The sequence below is a fragment of the Saimiri boliviensis genome, chromosome 21, assembly GCF_048565385.1.
Source record: "Saimiri boliviensis isolate mSaiBol1 chromosome 21, mSaiBol1.pri, whole genome shotgun sequence".
In the NCBI taxonomy this organism is placed as follows: domain Eukaryota; kingdom Metazoa; phylum Chordata; class Mammalia; order Primates; family Cebidae; genus Saimiri; species Saimiri boliviensis.
Window position 1 is genome coordinate 34263420 of NC_133469.1, and position 22531 is coordinate 34285950.

The window sequence follows — 22531 nt, forward strand, 5'->3', positions numbered from 1 at the left end:
GATGACAGAGTGAGACTTCGTCTCATAAATAAATAAATAAAATAAAAATACAAAAATTAGCTGGGCATGGTAGCACATGCCTGTAGTCCCAGCTACTCAAGAGGCTGAGGCAGGAGAATGGATTGAACCTGGGAGGCGGAGATAGAAGTGAGCAGAGATTGTGCCACTGCACTCCAGCCTGGATGACCGAGTGAAACTCTGTGATTCCAGCAACCTGCTACCTATACCCTCAGAGAGGAAAGACTTGAATTTGTCTGGTCTTTTATGTAGTATTTAGTATAAACGCCTTGCGTTCTTAGATCATTTTTTCACTTTTCTGGTAACAAAGATATAATTCACATCCCATATCGTATTTTTTAAAAGTATGATATTTCTTTTTCTTTTCTTCTTTTGAGCTAGGTGTTGCTATGTTGCCCAGGCTGGTCTTGAATTCCTGGACTCAAATGATTCTCCCATCTCAGCCTCCTGAGTAGCTAGGATTATAGGCACATGCCATCATGTACCTGTAATAAAGACTAAAATAAATATAACATTCATTAACACCTCAATATGCTTGTAAGAAAGGCATAAAAAGGTAAATTTCTCCCTGTGTAACAGACAAGCAAGCAGATCCAGGTGGAGTGACTTGCTGGAAGCCATGCTGGAAGCTAATTTCAAGCTACCCCTAGAGCAAGCTGTATATACCTTCTGAGCCTCAGTTTCCCTGTCCGTCAAATGTAGGTTCCTGGCTCCTTCATCTGAGTCTTTTGAGGCTGCAGGGAAGAAGGACTGTGAAAGTGTTTCAGACAATGGAGTTGGTAGAAGAGAGTGTACATATGGGAAGGTATGTCCTTTTGGCTGGCAAGGCCACTCTTCTAGTTTTCTATTACATTTTTGACCCTTCTGTCCTCAGGCTATGTTTTCCACCAATCGTGGGACTGTTGGAGGCTTCTTCCTTGCAGGCCGAAGTATGGTGTGGTGGCCGGTAAGTTTTCTCTGAAATACTATTTCCATAACTGTTTAACTGATACTCCCTTTAGGAACTCATTTTCTTCTTGGCTTTGCATAGTAGTGATTCTAGGATTCAAGGATCCAAACCAAATTCTTGACAGTGAGCCTCATGCTCATTAGGTCTCCTGGGAATCCTTAATCTCTTGTAGTAAGGGAATCACCTTTAAATAAATTACCCTTAGAGTCCTTCAAGTAATAAATAAAGGAAGAGACTGAACAAGGTGGGTGGTCAGAGAAAGAGTACACAGACCGAGGTAATCTTGGGCAATTCCAAGTGTCCATTTCTGTATCTATAAAATGGGGATGATAACATTTACCTTCCAGGAATGTTATCAAAAGCGGACACCTCATATATTTGGGGGAGGGTGGAACTCAATAAATAGTGGCTCTTTTGCTACCTTGTTCCTACTTTAAGTCCCATGGAAAAGAGGTTTTATCTGTCCTATCTCAGAGCCTAACCACAATGCTTGATACGTGGAGCTTCTTGATAAATACTCTTCGAATGGATGAATGAGGCGCCCCCTGCTGTTTCCAATTACAGTTTTCCACTAGATGAGGATTCCTCTCTCTTTGGATTTTGTATTTCGTACATGGGTGAAACTATCCCAATCAAAGAACAAGTGCATGGATGAAAGAGAAACCAGGAAGTTCCTTCTGTCATATCACAGGGCTCTGGCCAGTTTATCAATTCAGCCCCATGACCATTTTGATTCAGAGTTCTCACTTAAGTGACTGGTTGAACACATTGGCCAAACTGCAATTTCTTGGGCTTAAGATACAAGTAAGACTGGCTAGTGAAAGCAAAGGATGATGAAAAATGCATGCAATGAAAAGGGAGCGACAGTGTGAGCTGGTTGAAGGAAGCAAGAATGTAAAGAATGCCACTATCGGATAAGTACAGCCAGAGAGAACTTACAAGGAAATCATGCCACATCCTGCAGTTGGCCTTTGATCAGCTATTTTGGGATGAATTTTTAAATAACTGGCATCTTTCCAGTTGCTCTTAGGTTATCTCTGAAGTTATTTCTATTTTTAAAAAATTTTAGACAACTAAAATTTGTATGTATTTACAGTACACAATGGGATGTTTTGATGTATATATACATTGTGCAATGATTAAATTAAACTAATGTATCTATTACCTCACATACTGCACTTATTTTTTATGATGAGAACATTTAAGATCTAATTTCCTTATCTCTCTCTCTCTTTTTTTTTTTTTAAAGGAATTTAGATGGAGTCTTGCTATGTTGCCTAGGCTGATCTCAAACTCCTGCTCAAGTAATTCTCCTGCCTTGGCCTCCCAAAGTGTTGGGGTTACAGGCATGAGCCACCACACTCAGCCTTAAGATCTAATTTCTTAGCAATTTTCAAGTATACAACTTATTAACTATGGTCACGGGGCTGTACAATAGATCTCCAGAACTTAATCAACCCACCTGAAACTTGTACTCTTTAACCAACATCTTCCCATCCCTCTCCAAACTCTTCTGCCCCAGCTCCTGGCAACCACTATTCTACTCTCTGTTTCTATTGTTTTTTTTTTTTTTTTCTTTTTTGGAGACAGAGTTTCACTCTAGTCATCTATGCTTGAGTGTAATGGTGTGATCTCCACTCACTGCAACCTCTGCTTCCCAGGTCAAGTGATTCTCCTGCCTCAGCCTCCCTAGTAGCTGGGATTACAGGCATCTGCCACCACACTTGGCTAATTTTTGTATTTTTAGTAGAGACGGGGTTTCACCTTGTTTGCCAGGCTGGTCTCAAACTCCTGTGTTGCTTTGGTTTTTAAGGTTCCACATGTAGCTAATGTTAAAGAAGTAATTCTTATGCCAAAGTTCAAGACAAGACTAAATAGCCTCCTTGGAGCTGTGCTGTCCAATATGGTAGGCACCAGCCACACTAGCTGTTTAAATTAAAACTAAAGTTAGACAAAACAGAATGGGTGCAGTGGCTCATGGCTGTAATCCCAGCACTTTGGGAGGCCGAGGCAGGTGGATCACAAGGTCAGGAGTTCGAGACCAGCCTGGCCAACATGGTGAAGCACCATCTCTACTAAAAATACAAAAATTAGCCAGGCATGGTGGCAGGTGCCTGTAATCCCAGCTACCTGGGAGGCTGAAGCAGGAGAATTGTTTGAACCAGGTAGGTGGAGATTGCAGTGAACCAAGATGCCACCACTGCACTCCAGCCTAGGCAACAGGACAAGACTCCATCTCAAAAAAGAAAAAAAATATTTGATAAAATGAAGAATTTCTTTCCTCAGTCACATAGCCATATTTCAAGTGCTCAATAGCCACATGTGGATAGTAGCTATCTAGAATGTAAATCTAGAACATTTTTATCATTATAGAAAGTTTTACCGAACAGTGCCAGTCAATGAATTTGAGATCTAAGTTTGGCATAAAATTTCAGTGGACTTGAGATTTGCTGAATTAGAGAGCTGAAAAGGACCATAAAGTTTATTTATTTTGAAAACAGTGTACTTCTCACCCCATATAATGCTTTTGTGCCCCCTATGGCAGGCCTCCTAAATGCTCATCCAGCCTCAGTTTACACCTAACCCCACTTTCACCTCCCAACTCTACCAGATAGGAAACTCACTACTTTTAAGACAAACCATTCCATTTTTAGACAGGCTATTTTTCTATCCATCGGCTGTAATTAAGATGAAAAATTTTAAGGTTGATATATTGGGGATAAGACCTCAGCTTCCAATTTCTGGGTCTTGGAGAAGACAATGAGATAAGGAGGCATGGAGCAGAACCACTCTAAGGATATATGCATTTTGGACTGGGCCTGAGAACACATCACATCTTAACTAGAGATGATTTATTTCTTCCTGATAGTGTCCCAGTCTGGATCTGGGTTGAGGGTTTGTTGATGAGAGGGACTGGCCCCACCCAAAGCAGGTAGGGTTCAGTGGTTTATGTAAAGTTTCCTGTGGATGTTTTCCTTATGCATGTATGTCTCAGTATGAGGTTTTTATAAGAAACAGAGAAACATGGCATTACTCTTCTTTTGTGCAGAAATCACTGATTCCTTGATGAGGCTGACATTTGACTCTATTTCCTCCTACCATAGTTTCCATTTAAGGTTTCATGAGATTACATTAATAGCTTCTAAACCTGCCCATGTATCAGAATCACATGACGCAATGCATGTGTAGCACTCAACACTGCCTACTGAATGGTCAATAAATGAGAACATTAAGAAATGGAAGGAAGGCCAGGAGTGCAGAGGCAACTCCCACAGTTGCCATCTGTCTGGTGCACATTACTTAGTAGTGCTCAGTGAATGGAAGCCAGCATTTACCTAAAGCTATTGCTGCTGATTCTCTTAAATTTAACTTTCAAGTTGACTGTGTGAATACATTCACATGATTTATCTGTATATTTATACTACTGCAAATAATCATTTGTAGCTATACATTGACCACCTTTTATCATCTCTGATATTGGGTCAATCAGTGGCATTGAGTGGCAGTGTTTTTCTTTCCTTGTGCTGCATGGTATGTCTTACCATAGTTCATGTCTTAGATTAAATAAAGTATGCTTACATTCTAAAGTAATGGTTTTTAAACTATTTTCCCTACAACCCTGGAGCTCTGCAGAAGTGCTTCTAGGACTGTTCTCCTTTCTCAACACCCCAGCAACCCAACTTTTATTTATTTTATACAAGAGGAATCTGCTAAGATTTTCTTTGAAAACATGGTTCTGCTGACTTGCAAAGTTTGAAAACTGCTAATTTAAAAGAACAGTAAGCATGATGATTTCCATTCTAAAATTTAAAATGATTTTAAAATACCATAGTAATACTTACCTGAAAGAAGGAATTAAAGGAAAACACAGCATGAAAGAATCTAAGCATTTTCCCTCCAAAGTTAAAAAATATTTGAAACCATATCAAAAGTTGCTTCTAGATTTCCATTTGAAATAAAATATGAAGTTTGTTCAAGCCTATCATTGGTCCTTAAATCCATAACCAGAATATCAGTTCTCAAATATGCTGACCCAAGGACCACATCACAGGGGTCAGAGGCTCCCCATTGCTGACATCTCTCTTGGCCTTTGCCCCTCCACCTGCCTTTATCCCAGTAGCTTTGTGCCATAGGAGTGGGCAACAGAGAAGCTTCTGGAAGAGCATCCTGGGGATTTTAGGAAGGAACAACTTGTATTGACTTGGGTTGATATACTTGAGGCAGTGAGGGTTTGGTTTGTCACCCACAAGAAAAATAGGAGAAAATCAGAGCTCATAAAGTCTGAAAACATATTGGACAGAGGAGAGGCTGGTTTTGGGCATTCCTGGGGCTTAGGGAGCTTTGAAAGGAGTGGTTATGACCTGTAACAGGTGAAGATTTGGAAACTCTGGAAATAAACTCTGTTCCTGAAAATTGAATGAGGCCCAGAGAGAAAAATAGTTTGTCTGTTGGCTTGAAGATAGAAGCAAGGGACAATCAGAGGGAAGGAGCAAGGAATCCAGGGTTGAAATTACAAGAGGAGTCAGCTTACATAGAGTTCCAGGTGGGGAGGCCCCTGGAAGCCTGAGTCATGCTTGAGGCAAGCCAAGGCAACTCATCTGAGTAACACGAAACCAATTACCTTACATAATTGTGGGCTGGTTGGTGGCCCAGGATTCCCTTTTTATGTGGCACCAGGGTTTGGCACCTTTCACTCACAGCTGCCTGTGTGACATGTGATGATTATTTGGGGATGTGGGAGATATGAGGGTAGAAAGGCTGTGAAGCTCAGGGGCTGAGCTTTAAAGGGGAATTCCCCACTCTTTGGTTATTGGCAGCAGAACTTACACAGAGAAGTGAGGCCCCAGGTACATGGCCCAGTGAAAGACTCTTGTTTTGGAAGAGAGTTTGATCACACCTACCAGGACTACTGGCAGAGCCAGTTCCATGGGAGCAGCGTGGTGCAACAGAGCTGAACCAACTGTTTGACAGCTAGTCCCTTAGATTCAGAAAGAAGTATTCCAAAGGGCAGGGAGTGGGAACTGCACAAGGAGCCACAGGATTTGGCTTGTCCCAGCTTTGTGATATTGGGCAATTCATTAATGTCTGAGTCTCCTCTCTAACGTGGAGATGGTCAGATCAGGAACCTCAAAGGCTCTTCCAGGATTAAGACTCTAAGCTTCAGGTAGGCATGGTGGCTCACACCTGTAATCCAGGCATTTTGGGAGGCAGAAGTGGGAAGATTGCCTGAGCCCAGGAGTTTAAGACCAGCCTGGGCAACATAACAAGACCCTGTCTCTACAGAAAAATAAAAATCTAGCTGGGCATGGTGGTGTGCACCTGTAGTCCTAGCTACTTGGAAGGCTGAGGTGGGAGGATTGCTTAATCTGGGAAGATCAAGGCTGCAGTGAGCCATGATTGCACAACTGTCTTCCAGCCTCAGGGACAGAGTGAGATCCTGTCTCAAACAAAACAAAACAAAACAAAAACCCCAAACTCAACAACAACAACAAAACAACAACAAAACAGTTGACAAGCTTTTTCTGTAAAGGGCCAGATAGTAAGTATTGTTGACTTTGCTGCTATGCAATCTCTGTCACAACCACTCCACTCTGCAGTTGTAACACAAAAGCATTCATGGAAAATACATTCATAAATGAATGGATGTGGTTGTGTTTCAATAAAACTTTATTCACAAAAGCAGGTAAAGGGCCAGATTTATTATTCTGAGGAAACACACACACAATCTCAGAACAGAGCCTGGCACACATTAAACCCTCAGGTTTAGCTCTTGTTCTTCTTTTCAACTGAAACCCATTGAAGGACTGTCATATCACTTATCTGATTGAATCCCCAATGATCTAGTGAGGTAAGTACAGTGAAGATGATGATTAACCCCATGGGTTGCTCAAGTTTACCAAAGATAAGGACAGAGCTAAGACTCCTTGTGATCTTGTTTATTCAGGTCTCTTTCTCCTTGTCTTTTGAGATGGAAATGTATGAGGCCAATTGGTGTGACCTAAAGATTGGTTTGAAAACCAAGAAATTCTTTCATTTAGGGCTGACCAGAGACCCTGATGAAAATTTTCCCTGAAGAAAGAGGGCAGGTTCTCAAACTTTTCAAGTCCTCTTGAGTAAAATATATCTGATTTTTCTTTTTGTTTCTAAAACCTAATGATCAGATAAAGTCCAGCCACTTAAAATGCCACCAGAGAGGCCAAAGTGTTTCTTAGAAAAACCTGGTAGTCCCAAGACATGGGTGGGAGCTCATGAATTGGAGAGGAAGAGTACGAACCAGGCAACTGGACATGGGAGAGGCAGAGATACACCCCAGAAAGAAGTCAGAAGGAAAGATAAGTACTTGGCTTTTCATAAGCCTGGGGAAAGCAATTCCTGCCTCTTCTGGCCCAGGTCAATTTGGCCCTCTCTCTTGATCTACTTGCTTTTTACCTGCATGTGCTCTTATTTATCTCAGTGCCCTGTGATGAGAGTTAAACCTACGCTTTTCCTAATTTTCTTAATGCTTCGCAACACCAAGGCCTTACACTGCAAGTAGGCACTTGACAAATATGGGCTGAATTAAAGAGAAAAGAGGGAGGAGGAGGACATGTCCCCAGACCCTCATGCTGGTCCCTGTTGGTGGTGTCACCTGAGACATGAGTCTATATTCTGGCCTCTGGTACAGGGGCCACACAATATAGACAGTGGTAAGAATTCAGGAGGTTAGGAGGCTGGTGGGTCTAAGTCAAAGTCTGCCTCCAGCCGTGCTCCAAATTTCTGTTTTTATGCACAGAGAAAAATTGTTGTTTTTTAGGCTCATGGGAGTAAAACCGGAAAATCAAGCTCTAATCGGAGTTACCAATTTTAGCCCACATTGGACCTCTTGGTAAAATTTGGTGTGGCTGTGTTTCCTTACTCTCAGGTCATTTGTTTTCTCAGTTTGAGTCAAGGTTTTGCAAAACTTGGCAGTTCCCCATTGGTATATTTTGGGTGGGAGCTTTTGGCTTATCATGGCAGTATCTGCTTTGCTCTCTTCTTCCTCCTTCTTCTTTTTCCTCCCTTTTCTTTTCTTCATATTACTCCTTCTCCCTCTCCTATTCCTCCACCTCCTCTTCCTCCTCTATTCTCCTCCTCCTGCTTCTCATTCTTTCCCTCCTTTCCTTTCTTCCTTCTCTTTCCCTTCTCGACTCTCTCTTCCTCTCCCTCATGCCTCATCCTCTCTCTCTCTCTCTCTCTCTCTCTCTCTCTCTCTCTCTCTCTTTTTAACCATTTCCCTCTGATTCTTCATGGCTTAGTCTCTCCTCTGAGGAACTGCTCTGATTAATACACAGCCACTCACCACCCCATGTTCCTAGGCATCAATTGATTGATGTGTAACCAGATCCCTGTCATCTAGTTAGTACCTAAGCTCCTGGCTTCTCCTTTCTAACTGGCTGCCTTCCCAGAATTTTCTAACAGATTAGTGCTTCTGTAGACAGAGAAAGAAAAAAGTAAATTGTAAGCCATATTTCTAGTTGGTAGAAGTCAGAAGAGGCAGACAGGTGGTGAAACCATCAGTTAAACTCTTTGGATTATTCATTAGAAATATATCTGGAATTAAATTAGTTAGCACATGTAGATCTCTTAGGACGCTTTATAGTTAATGCTGTCTGAGGGATAGCTATCATTATTATCATCATTATAGTTGTTTCTCAGCCAGGCATGGTGGCTGCACTTTGGGAGGCCGAGGTGAGTGGATCACCTGAGGCTGAGAGTTTGAGATCAACCTGGCCAACATGGTAAAATCCCTTCTCTACTAAAATTATAAAAATTAGCTGGGTGTGGTGGCAGGCGCCTGTAATCCCAGCTACTTGGGAGGCTGACGCAGGAGAATCGCTTGAACCTGGGAGACAGAGGTTGCAGTGAGCCGAGATCATGCCATTGCATTCCAGCTTGGGCAACAGAGCAAGAGTCCATCTTAAAAAAAAAGAAATATTTTTCATCTCCAGCTTCTCCTTTTCCTTTGAATCATTCATCTATTTATGCAGTGTTAGTCTTTCATCCCACAACTGCATGTCGATACCTACTATGTGCCAGATGCTGTGTAGGTGCTGGTTTGTATCTGCGTATGCGTGTGTGTGTGTGTGTGTCCCTCATATTCTTACAAAATACATGTAAAATTATCAATAATAGTAATGTTCAGAAGAAAATGTATTTGAGTCAAAGGTGAGGTGGAGTGGGAGGGAGAAGGATCTTTCTTATTCAACACAGGCTCAGAGAAGGCCTTTCTGTGGATTGAGCATTCAGGTTGAGCCTTGAACAGTCAGAAGGAGCCAGCCATGTGAAGACTGGGGGACAAGCAATGCAAGTGCAAGGACCAGAATGGCCAAAGGCCCTGATGTAGGAATAAGCTTGAGATACTTGAAAAACTGAAAGGGGGCCACCGTGGGGTAGAGATGGTACATATATTTATTTATTTGAGACAGAGTCTCACTGTCACCCAGGCTGGAGTGCAGTGGTACAATCTCGGCTCATGGCAACCTCCACCTCCCAGGTTCAAGCCACTCTCCTGCCTCAGCCTCCCCAGTATTTGGGATTACAGGCTTATGCTACCATTCCTGGTGAACGTTTTTGCATTTTTAGTAGAGATGGGATTTCACCATGTTGGCCAGGCTGGTCTTGAACTCCTGGCCTCATGTGATCTGTCTTCCTTAGCCTCCCAAATTGCTGGAATTACAGATGTGAGCCACTGCATCTGGCCAAGGTGGTACATTTAGATCAGGTGCTTTGAGTAAGTGACCCTGAATTGCTGATGATTCCAAAGATGGGCTCATCTTGATGGGAGGGTGGATTGGTCTTCAGCCTCATTGACCTCTAAATGCCAACAGAAGACCTCACCTGCCTTTTGAGCCCAAAACTGGTGGGAAAATGTCAGTGATTTCCCGATTTCCTGCCCCTTTGGTTCTTTGGGCAAGGAGAGAGGTTCATGAAGGTAATGAGTGAAAGATGACCATTGTTCATGGGAACAGGAGTTGGCCAAGTAAATAGAGACTGTGATGACTCTGGAGTAAAGCCTGTGTCTAAATATTTACCAGAGTGTCAGAAATAAAATATTCTGAATATAGGAGCTCCATCTGATTTTCTGTCCCAATCCAGGAAGTGTGATCCCTGAGATGGCAATGGTCCAAGGTTAAATCCTTTCAAACTTCCTCTGTGGGAAGAGAGCTTACTAAGAGAGACGCTAATTATGATTAAAGACAAGTTCCTGAGGAGGTAAAGAAGGAATATGAAATAAAACATGATACAGATGAGCACATGCCAATCCTGAGTTTACAGTGGAATGGGTAGGAGGGTCTCACCCCACTGTGCCCCTTCAGGGGCATTCAGAAAGGAATGTCCCAGGAAAAACAAGGAAGTCAGTGTATGTCACAGCCTCTCCCTATACACCTGGGACTTCATCACTTTTGGCTATTGGATCTTGGGCAAGTCACTTCAATCTTCTGATTTTTAATCTCATTTGTAAATGAAGATGAGAATAATACCAATCTCACAGAACTGTAGTGGGCATTAAATAAAACAAAGCAAATGAAATACATGGCCCAACACTTGGCCCAAAGGTGGTGCTGTAAAAATTAGCATTCTTCTCTCCCTTTGTTATTCTCCCAGGATGGGGCTCTCAAACTCTGGTACCCAGAGCAGCCACATCAGCAAGACCTGGACTCTTGTTAGAAATGCAAAATTTCCAGCCTCAAATCAGACCTACTGAATCAGAAGCTTTAGGACATGGGGTCCAGTAATCTGTTTGTGTGTGTGTGTGTGTGTGTGTGTGTGTGTGTGTGTGTGTGTTTTTGAGACAGGGTCTTGTTCTGTTGCCCAGGCTGGAGTGCAGTGGCATGATCATACCTCACTTTAGCCTTGATCTCCTGGGCTCAAGAGCTCCTCCCACCTTAGCTTCCCAAGTACCTGGGACTGCAGGTGCATGCTACCATGCCTGGCTAATTTTTTTGATTTTTAGTAGAAAGAAGGTCTTGCACAGCCTGGTCTCAAACTTCTGAGCTCAAGCAATCTTCCCCCTTTGGCCTCCCAAAGTGCTGGGACTACAGGTGTGCACCACCATGCTTGGCCAATCTGTGTTTTAATAAGCCCTTCAGGTGATTCTGATTAGGGTTGCCAGATTTAGCAAATAAAAATACAGGATGCCCAGTTAAATCTGAATTTCAGACAAACAATACTACTTCTTTTTTTTTTTTTTTTTTTTTTTTTTTAAGTAGAAGTATCTCCCATGCAGTATTAGGGACTTACTTACACTACAAATGTATAAATAATGAATACATTATCTGTGAATTTGCATATTCAAGATATGTAGATTTAACTGCATATCTTGTATTCTGATTATGTTACAAGTTTAAGGACCACTATTGGAGGATATCCCAATGGAAGAGTCTAGTACAGCCTAGAGGAGGGATGGAGAAGAGGCCCTGGGATCTCCTGATATCCCTTAAAAAGAAGGAAAAAGTAGGGAGCAGGAAGCCATCTCCAGAATTCTGGACATTCTGGGTCTTATATGGTTCATTAACAAACAAAAAGGTTTCCTGAAATTAGTTGAGTGCATTTTCCATTTGGGCTATGATGACCTTGTTTCCTCAAGGAGAAAATGATGACTTGATGAATGTTTGTTTCAGGAAATTCAGGGTAATCTAAAAAACATGGCTGTGTAGAAGCATTAATATTTCTTCAGAATAGCATGACTTTGTGGAGCAAAACTTTCTTAAATTTTGTCACCTCATTAAAGCTCAGTAACTTCCTTTGGGGTAGGCCAAAAAAGATTCTTATCCTTGGTTTATAGTGGTGGAAACTGAGGCTGAAAGCAATAAAGTGACTGCTTCAAGGTCACATAGTTTGCTATGGCAGAGCCAAGATTAGAACCAGGTTGGAAGGTTCTCAGTGTGTGCTTTCAAGGAGGGGAGGAAAGGGATGTCCATGCCGTTTAATTGTGTTTTCAAGTATGATTATTGATACAGGATCCTTTTTAAAAATCTACTGGTTGCCTCTGATTGTGAAGCCAATTGTCCATTGCCCTGGGCAATTCTTCTCGTTGTTTCTTGAGATATGCTCTCACTCTGTTGCCCAAGCTGGAGTGCAGTGATATGATCACAGCTCATTGAAGCCTCAACCTCCTGGGCTCAAAGGATCCTCCTACTTCAGCCTCCCGAGTAGCTTGGACTACAGGCAGTGCCACTACACCCAGTTAATTATTTATTTTTTTTTGTAGAGTAATAAGTTCTCACTATGTTGTTCAGGCAGGTCTCAAATTCCTGGATTCAAGTAATCCTCCTGCCACGACCTCCCAAAGTGCTGGCATTACAGGTGTAAGCATTACAGGTGTAAGCTACTGCACCCAGCCCCCACGACAATTTTTGATGCCTGGATTTGTGGTCCTAAGTGTGCACATTCTGTCTTACTGTCCTTAGGCTGTGGAAGTAAAGCTAAAATTAATGTGTAAACGTGAATCGCTTTCTTCCTCTGGGCTATAATTTTATTTTCATTATAGCCCAGAGGAAAATAACAGGGTCAGCTGTAATCATTTCCAAGGTAATTCCAGCTAGAACATCACATGAGCTGGGTTAAGATATCAATTTTCTATTTCCTGGCACACAAACATAATTGTAGTTAGCATTCAAAGACATTTTTCATGTCTTTTTTCTACATCCCCTCAAAAAAACACATTATGTACATGCCTACCTTGCTTTCAGTCCTCAGGCTCTGTTAGTGAATCTGAGATAGCTCTGGAATTGTCCCTTATTCTTAAAGATTTTAAAGGTTTGTGTTCTGTAAAAAAAATGGGAAAAGTATTAAAAAAATTACTTTGTCTGCCAAAGATAACCACTATTAAATTTGGATATATTTATGTATAAACAGGCACACACCCACACCCACACCTATGCATATATTTAAACAGTTTGAGACTCATATGGTATATAGGTTTATATCTCCTCATGTCATAAAAAATTCTTCAAAGATATCATTTTAATGGCTGCACAATATGCCATCATATGGCTGGGCACAGTGACTTATGCCTATAATCCTAGCACTTTGGGAAGTGAAGCTGGGCGGATAGCTTGTGGTCAGGAGTTCGAGACCAGCCTGGTCAATACAGCGAGATCCCATCTCTCCAAAAATTTTTGAAAAATTTCATCATAAATATGGACCTGAATTATCCAATTGTTTTTCTATTGTTGGGCACTTACGTCGTTTCCAACATTCCTCTGTTGTAAATAACATAGCAATGAAAATACTGATGAAATCCTTTTATCTAAGTTTTGGTCTGCATCTCTGATAATTTGCTTAAAACTGAGTCCTAAAAATAGGGTCATATAAGTGGAAGGAGATGAACTTTTAAATGATTTTAATGTGTACCAACCAACAACTTTCCAGAAAGATGATATCAATTTATGTTTCTACCAGAAATATGTGGGAGAGCCTATTTACTTGCCAATACCAAATATTTAAAGTTAATAAAAAAAGCCTATTTGATGGACTAACCTATGGTTTTGTTCTTATGAACACTGAGCCTATGAGTTGCCAGACTGACATTTCGCAGAGCCACTTCGTAGTCTCCAATATGACCTGCTGTTCTTATGGGCCCTGGGTAGGCTTGGCAGGCTAGGTTTAGTGCCTCCTCTTCAGGAGAGTGGTCTTTGGCATGTCCATGAGAAGAGTCCTGACTCTATGCCCCAGTGGGAACAAATGCAACTTTCAGATATTTGGTTGCTATGGTTTCTGTTGTTTCCTCAAGTAGAACATTCAAGGATTTGATAGCACTTACTCAGCAGACCTTTACTGAGTCCTTGCCATGTGCAAAGAATGTCCTGTTTTAAGTGGAAGCAGAAATGCTCTTTGAAGGCTAGAAGATATTTGGGGCAGTAGACTTGTGTGGAAGCAGTTACCAAAGCAGTTACTTGGGGACGTGACAGGCACCAGGAGAGGGGAACAGACAACATGTGGGGTAGGAGATTGGAGGATGGAGATCAGCTCTGGACGATGTCAGTGGAGAGGTGAGACTGGGCTTTATTTTGAAGATGAGGGAAGTGTTTTTGTAGACAGAACTTGATGAAATGGGCATTCCAGGAGGAAAGAAAATGTCATAAACAAAAGCAGGAGGTAGGAAAGCACAGAGCACATCTTGAAATTGAGCCAGTGTGGTTTTGCTAGAGTGGATGGGGACATGGCAGGGCATGGCAGGGCTGCTGAGATTGGAGAAGGCGGGACTGACTGGATTGCAAAGAGTCTGGAGTGCCTGTGCCTGTAATTCCTCTTCTGAATTTCATGCCATAGCTGAGAGGTAGAAAAGTGCTCTCTGGCTGACAACCTTAGTTGTCTCTGGTAGTTGAGATCATGTCTGAGAACTCTTACGATCCCATCTCTTGAGGAGTTAAATTGTTTGTGGAAGGATTTCCCATCAAGCTTTTGAGTGGCTTCAGTGGATTTCCAATTGAGCTATCTTTGCTTTCATAACTTTGCTGTGGCCTGAGAGTATCCTGAAAGTCTTGAGTCTACCAAGCTCTTAAGCTCTGAGGTCTCAGTGGTGGATTGGTCAAAGCTTCTTTCAGTGTGTCTTCTATATATTGGCATGTAGTTGAAATGAAAATGTCACCCACTGGGCAGCACAGGCTCCATGGTAACAGATCTTTAAAACTCTGGCAGTTAAGCAGGGGATTTTGGAGAGAGCCTCTTTCACTTTTTGTCCTCCAGATCTTAGCTTTTTTTTTGAGACAGGGTTTCACTCTGTCCCCTAGATTGCAGTGCAGCAGCATGATCATACTCACCACAATCTTGAATTCCTGGGTTCAAATGATCCTCTCACCTCAGCCTTCCTACTAGTCAGGACTACAGGTGCATGCCACCATGCCCAGCTAGTTTTTACTTTTTTTTTTTCTGTAGAGATAAGGTCTTGCTGTTACCCAGGCTGGTCTTGAACTCTTGGCATCAAGTAATCTTCCCACTTCAGCCTCCCAAAGTGTTGGTATTGCAGGCCTGAGACACCACACCAGGCCAGATATTAGCATTCCAATTGTATAGTTAGAGGTGGCATTCCTGCTTCCAAAGAGCAGTGAAAACAAGTTTAAGGAGGAAACAGCAGCTTTCAATACACTCTAGGACAGGCTTCTCAAATTTTGTTAGGTATAAGAATCACCTGAAGAGCTTATTACTCTAATTTCAGTAGGTCTGGGTAGATCATTAAATAGAGTAACGCCTGTCTTTGATTTGAGAAACAGATAAAATCCCTGCCAGCTTCTTACTTCTAACATTAATTGTCAGTAGGGGCTGGGAGAGGTGGCTCATGCCTGTAATCCCAGCACTTTGAGCACTTTGGGAGGCTTAGGCAGGCAGATCACCTGAGGTCAAGGGTTCAAGACCTGCCTGGCTAAGATGGTAAAACCCTGTCTCTACTAAAAATACAGAAATTAGCTGGATATGGTGGTGCACACCTGTAGTCTCAGCTACTCAGGAGGGTGAGGGAGGAGAATAGCTGGAACCCGGGAGGCAGAGGTTGCAGTGAGCTGAGATGATGCCACTGCACTCCAGCCTGGGCTAAAGAACAAGACTCCATATCAAAAAAAAAAAAAAAAAAAAAAGTCAGTAGGGAGAAATGATTTTGCCCGATGTCTTTGGTTTAGGTAGTTTTCCCTTTAGAGAAGGCACATGGGGAAACACTAAATTTGTGCCAAGCCCAAGAGGGACTGAAGTAAAAAAAAATTAAATGATAGAGTCACTGTCTCATTAAGGCAAACCAAATTGGTCTTTTCAGGAATCTAAATTGCAATGAGAGGAAATCTGTTCTTGCTGAATGTTCCAAATAACAGAGAGGCAGATTCTTTAATAATGATGGCAGTTAGAGGTACTGGCCCAGGTCCTCCGTACTGCCAAGAACCTGTGGCTGAGTGAACAGGTTTCAAAGAGGATCATCCTAGAAAGTGGATGATGTTAAAACCTTATGGGAGGTCAAGAAGGGCAGCTTGCTTCATTCTGGATAGCTCATGTCTGGAATAGTCTATTCAGGTCTGAGGTTCATCTTGGGGACAGAGATGGGGCTCAGGGCAGCAGAGAGCAACAAGGGTGATGAGAATCAAGTTCATTGTCAATAAGGAACAGACACATGAGAAGAGGAAGGTTAGTCTGGGGAAAATTTAAGCAGGGAGACCACCCCTGTCCTCAGATATTGGAAGGACTAACTTGTGGAAGAGAGATTTGACTTGTTCTGTTTTACTCTAAAGTATAGAAGTAGGACTGATGGGTAGATTTCAGCTCAGATAAAGAAAATGATTTTTTAACTAGAGATGTTCCACCACAGATTCAGCTGCATTGTAAGGTAGCGAGTTCTCTGTCACTAGAGGTATGCATTAAAAACTGACCATTGCTTGGGAGGTGTTGCAGAAGGGACTTAAGCTGTGGCATCTACAGACTCATTCAACTCTGAAAGATTTAATTATTGTTTAATTTCTTCATGCACCTCCCCTCCCACCAACCTTTCAGGATAGGACATCTAGGTAGTAAAATGTGATTATGAATTTCCTAAAGTCAAAAGAAAAAATACCCTTTCTGCTTTTTGTGATGTGACATTATGTTATTTTCCCAATTCCCGTGCTCTCAGACCTGTTGGGTTTGGTCAGACTCAGTTCATCTTGCACAATGGCAGCAAAAATATCTATATACTTGTAATGACCTTTTGAGTCCCATCAGTGGGTGAGGAGGGTTTGGAAAGAAGTTAGTGAGAAGTGAGGTCACGTTGGGGAAATTTTAGATAAAGCCTGAAATTCTGAATTCACAGGAATGTGGGAGAAAATTATAGAGAAGGACATGATGATTCATGGCACCGGGTCACTCCCTGCAGGGGGCATGATTCCCAAATGGGCATGAGCGTGGGTGAGCAGTGGACGGAGAAAGTGTTTGGGAAATTGGCATAATGAATGCATTGTTGGTGAGTTCCAGCAATAGGAGGGGCAGTATAAAAACCCGGCAGGGGAGTACAGGCCATAAAGCAATGGTGTCTGTCTTAGTTGGCTCAGGTTGCCATAACAAAATACCACAGACTGGGTGGCTTAAACAACAGAAATTTATTTTCTTATAGTTCTAGAAGGTAGAAGTCCAAAATCAAGGTGCCTTCTGTGTTGGCTTCAGGTGAGGCCTCTCTTTCTGGCTTGTAGGCAGCTGCCTTCTTCCTATGTCCTCATGTATGGCTTCTTTACTCTGTATGTACAGGGGGAGAGAGAGAGATTTCTGGTGTCTCTCTTATAAGGACACCAATCCTATCAGATTGGGGCCCAACCCTTATGACCTCATTTAACTTTATTATCTCCCTAAAGCCCCTGTCTCCAAATACCATCACATTGAGTGTTTGGGCTTTAACATAAAAATTTTGCAGAGAGGACACAATTCTGTCTATAACAGTGTCCACTGTGGCTCTTGCTAATTGTCTTTGAGGATGAAGTAATTATCCTCTTGGGAGGAGAAAAGAGGGAAGGGACATTGATTGAGAATCAGCTGTGTCAGTCATGACTGGTTCATAATTTCATTTAACTCCTGCACCAACCCTGCCATGAGAGAGGACAGAGGCTCACAGATGTTCTGATCACCCAGATAGTAAGAGGTCAGAAAGCATTCAAACTTGAGTTGTATAGCTCATGCTGTCTTACACCTGAGGAAACGTAACCTTGAAACATTGCTATATTCCTAAGACTGTTTTTTTAAGCCTGGAGCTGTCAGAAAGACCACTTGACAGGCCCTTTAGGGCAGGCGTCCCCAAACTACGGCCCGTGGGCCGCATGTGGCCCCCTGAGGCCATTTATCTGGCCCCCTGCTGCACTTTAGGAAGGGGCACCTCTTTTCACTGGTGGTCAGTGAGAGGAGCACAGTATGTGACGGCCCTCCAGTGGTCTGAGGGACAGTGAACTGGCCCCCTGTGTAAAAAGTTTGGGGATGCCTGCTTTAGGGTGTCCAGGAGAGTCTCTGAATAGGTCAGTGTTATTATCAGAGTTGTGCTTTGGGGAGGTAGCTGGCCATGTGGGTGGGTGGGTAGGTGATTGATGGGAGGGAGAGAATAGAGATCCTCTAGCAGCCCGTTACTTGGTCCTCTTGAGAGATAGTGACAGGCAGCACAAGAGACATCTAGAAAGAGCTGGGTGCCCATAATGTTGTGAAGGCAGAGTCAAAGTTTTGGTAAATGATTAAGTGTAGGTCATGGGGTAAAAAGAGGGAGTCCAGAATGAGACCAAGGTGGTCCCCTTAATAGAAATGAATAGAACCTGAGCTCAGGACATTCTGATATCCTGAGTTCTCCTGGCCTCATTCCATTCTCTTTTCAGATAGTGAGGAGGGACCTCAGGACAGCTTGACACTGCTTAAAGTACAATGTCCCTCTTTGGGAGATATATTGGAGAGGATTTCTTGAACTTATGACTCATATAATGCAGTTAATCATTTCTGGTAATTATGTACTTAATAGTACAGCATTAGGCTTAATTATTTATCAAGCAAGAGGTGGTAAGTGAAAAGATAGTGGGTCAGGGCAGGTAGACCACTTGCAGAAGGAAACTTTTGATTAAAAGTGGACTGTTTGGCTGGGCATGGTGGCTCACACCTGTAATCCCAGCATTTTGGGAGGCTGAGGCAGATGGATTGCTTGAGCCCAGGAGTTCAAGACCAGCCTGGGCAATATGGTGAACTCCCATCTCTACAAAAAATACAAAAATCGGTCAGGTGTGGTGGCGCACAGCTATAGTCCCAGCTACTTGGGAGGCTGAGGCTGGAGGATCACTTGAGCCTGACAGGTAGAGGTTGCAGTGAGCCAAGTTGTGCCAATGCACTCCACCCTGAGTCTCAGAAAAAAAAAAAAAAAGGACTGTTATCCCCATCAAGCTTTGAGCAGAAGGTGGTAGATGTTTCTAAACAACCTGCCTTCCCCTTGCTTCCGCATCTTAATGAATGGCACCCACCTAGTTACTCAAGTACCAAATCTAGGAGTTACCTTTGATTATTCTGTCCCACATTTTCTACAGCTAACCTATCAACAGAGCCTGTCAACTTTGTTTCTAAAACATACTCCCAATCTCTATACTTGCCTTGGTCTCAACTCCTGTCACCCTAGTCCAGGTCACTGTCCTCTCTTACCTAAGCCGGAGATAGCCTCTATTTTCTCCCTTGTCCCACTCTACACACAACTTAAAGCAATTAAAAAAAAGCAAATTAGATCCTGTCCTTCTCCTGCTTAAAACCCTCCAGTGGTATCCCATCTCCCTTAGAATAAAACTCACTTTTTTTTTTTTTTGAGTCAGGGTCTCACTCTGTCACTCCAGCTGGAGCGCAGTGATACAATCATAGCTCACTGAAGCCTCCAAGTCCTGGGCTCAATTGATTCTCCCTCCTCAGCCTCCTGAGTAGCTAGTACTACAGGCATGCACTACCATGCCCAGCTGAGTTTTTAAATTTTTTTGTAGCGGCAGAGTCTCACCATGCTGCCCAGGCTGGTCTCCAACTCCTGGTCTCAAGCAATCCTCCTACTTCAGCCTCCTAAACTACTGGGATTAGAAGCATGAGCCACTGCACCCAGCGTAAATGACTCTGTTTAAAAATATTAAGATCACAAATCATTATTATATATCAACCTTGTTTTTGCTTCTCAACATGCATACATTTCCCACTTGTGGAGTGTCAGGGGGAGGGGGTGTCTTTGCTTAGTTGGAATGCTTTTTCTGTGGTCTCTGAATGATTAACTTTTTGTCATTCAGATCTCAGCTTAAAGATCTGAATTATAATAATAATTCTTTAATATTAGAGAAAGTACACAAAGTGATATTCTCAGACTCTTCAATCTAATCACTCCATCACACCCTCTATTCTCGTCGTAGCGCTTACCACTCTCTGATCATTGTTTTTGTTGTTTATTTATTTATGTTTACTGTGTCTGAATATAAGCTTCTTGAGAGTAGGGATTTTGTCTGTATATTTCACAGCTGTTATTAGTGCTTGACATGTGTAGTAGTTGCTAAGTTAATATTTGTTGAGCAAATGAATGCACCTGCACCAACCACTGTCTCCTCATTGTCATTCTGAGACCTTCTTCTGGCTAGGCATTCAGAAATCTTTCTCTCCCCTGACTTAATATTTGGCACTAAGCTGCTTCTACTGGGTATAGGGGCTGGTATAGTTAGAACGGTTTCTTGGCATCATCTGTCTTTTGGGAAGTAAGCATTTTGTTCCAGGTTTGGACCATCTTTGGAACATTAGATAAATAACTACTAACCTCTCCCTCTCTGCTTAGAAAGAATGGGAATAATTTCACTTGTTTGGTTCTTATCAAATGCTGCTATACCTTCTCCTCTTGGACATAGAAGGACTTCAGAACTTTCTGGAGTTCTTTTTGACCTCAAATGCTATGGAGTTGCTGACACAGTATTATGATTGGTCAGTACAAGAACCCTCTCTTGTTTTACCTGATATTTTCTTTTTTTGTCTCCCACTCACAGCCCCATTCTTCTTTCCCCTCCAGTATTCCACTCTTGGGTATTTGATATATGTGCTTCCAATCTGTCTTCGAATCTGTGTATTTAAGACATGCGTGCATCCTTGAAAAATGCAGTGTTTTGTGCGTGTGTCTGCGTGGTCCCTAGAACCTCTGAAAAAATATCAATACTATATGATTTAGAGAATTATTATTATTTGTATAATTTCTTGTTACTTGGGAGTCCATGGAATTATATAATTTAATAGCTAGGAATCACTTGCAAATCATCAGCTTCATGGCCCTCCTTATTTGACCAGGTGACTAAGGTCCAGAGGCTTCCTTTGAAATGATTTATTTCAAGAAAATTATCAGTGATTACTGAGAGCCTGTATTTGGCAAGGCCTTAAACCACCAGGCATGCTAGAGGATATGGAGATAAAGGGCTCTTGCCCCTAGGCACACAGCCTTGAAGGAGATTTTTAGTGGGGCTCAGTGGCTGTGTGACTTCTTATATCTTCTTCAGGATTGAACATGGGGCTCACAAAAGACTCACAGATGATCTAGTTTTGGAATACATCCCACTGCTCCTTCCCCAATCCTCTCCTTTTCTTCTTTACCAGTTTCCAAGTTTCCACATCTGGCTTCTGAACCTGCTGTCCCTGATGACTCCAGCACAGTTGTGCTCCCAGCCTACCTCTGCTCTTTCTTGTCCTTCTCTTGGCTGACATGTCTCTTCTCTCTTTGGCCCACCCTGAGTGTCCTGGTGGAGCACAGAGCCCTCACCTGACTTTCTCTTTGTATTTCCAGATTGGAGCCTCCCTCTTCGCTAGTAACATTGGAAGTGGCCACTTTGTGGGGCTGGCCGGGACAGGAGCAGCTGCAGGCATTGCTACTGGAGGCTTTGAATGGAACGTGAGTAATGCTGCAGTCAGGGCGCACTGGGGCCAGAAGGAGCCTTAGCAGTCATCCATTTCAGTCTATGCTCAGAGGAGCTGAAGGTATTAGCGAACTGTTCAGGGTTACCCCAGGGTGCAGACAGAGGAGAGACATGTCTTCAGGAGCCTCAGGGTCCTGCTCCCCTTCCACCAGAGTAGCATGAGAAAACCACTGGTATGACAGCAATAGTATTTTTTTCTGTTTTCCTGTCATGTTAAAAAGCCAGGGTCCTTCTAGCCATATTCGAGGTTTGAAAATGCTTACCACCAGATTTCCATCATCGTCGTTATTGTTATTATTATTTTATTTTTAGGGACAGGGTCTTGCAGCATTGCCCAGGCTGGAGTGCAGTGGTGCAATCATAGCCTGCAGAAGCCTCAAACTCCTGGGCTCAGGTGATGCTCCCATCTCACTTTCCCAAGTAGCTGGGACTACAGGCATGTGCCACCATACCTAGCTAATTTTTAAATTTTTTGTAGAAGCAGGACCTCACTATATTGTCCAGGCTGCTCTTGAACTCCTGGCCTCTACTAAGAATAGTGGTAGTAATAATAAATGTAATTATTTATTATTACTATTATTATTATTATTAAAGCTCTCTAAATGGTATTTTATTCTGTGTAAACCAGGGAAGAGTGAAGGAGAACCCAGTACTCTAGCTAGGGCCTAGGGCTATGATGCTGATGAACAGCCTCCTGGGCTCCCCTCTGCTGTTTCCCAGCTGCTATTTCCATGGGTCAGTCAGGCAGCAAAGGCTTCCTCCCATCTAGAGATGGCTCCTTAGGGGGGAACTTGCTGGGTAATTTTTCTGCAGCAGCTGAGGGGCCCTTCAAGTGGCAGGGATGGGCTAAGATTCCTCCTAGTTTTCGTCTACCTTTTATTTTTATTTCAGGCCCTGGTTTTGGTGGTTGTGCTAGGCTGGCTGTTTGTCCCCATCTATATTAAGGCTGGGGTAAGTATCTGCTCTGTTACTTCATTTCCTACTGGGAAATGTATCTGTGAGCTTGGTCTTCCTAGAGGGCAGAGGAGACATTATGGAATAAATGGCAGAAAAATCTGTGGATTGGCTTTCACTCCCAGGCTATAAAATTCCTCACTGTCTGCAGTGGCATTAAACAGATCAGCGGGGCCTGGGTCTGATGGTTCTTTCCAGTCCAGGCTTATGACTG

At 42.7% G+C, this 22531-nt stretch overlaps 1 protein-coding gene across 2 annotated transcripts in view; it reads left to right on the forward strand.

Annotated features, from left to right (window-relative positions):
* The window catches only part of SLC5A1 (solute carrier family 5 member 1), a 127765-nt gene that overhangs the window by 61952 nt on the left and 43282 nt on the right, over positions 1-22531 (forward strand). For both annotated transcript variants that reach the window (XM_074391283.1, XM_003944894.4), the window contains 3 exons: positions 893-964; positions 21234-21338; positions 22255-22314. In XM_074391283.1, the coding sequence (XP_074247384.1) occupies positions 893-964; positions 21234-21338; positions 22255-22314 (237 nt within the window). The remainder of the gene's footprint in view (positions 1-892; positions 965-21233; positions 21339-22254; positions 22315-22531) is intronic.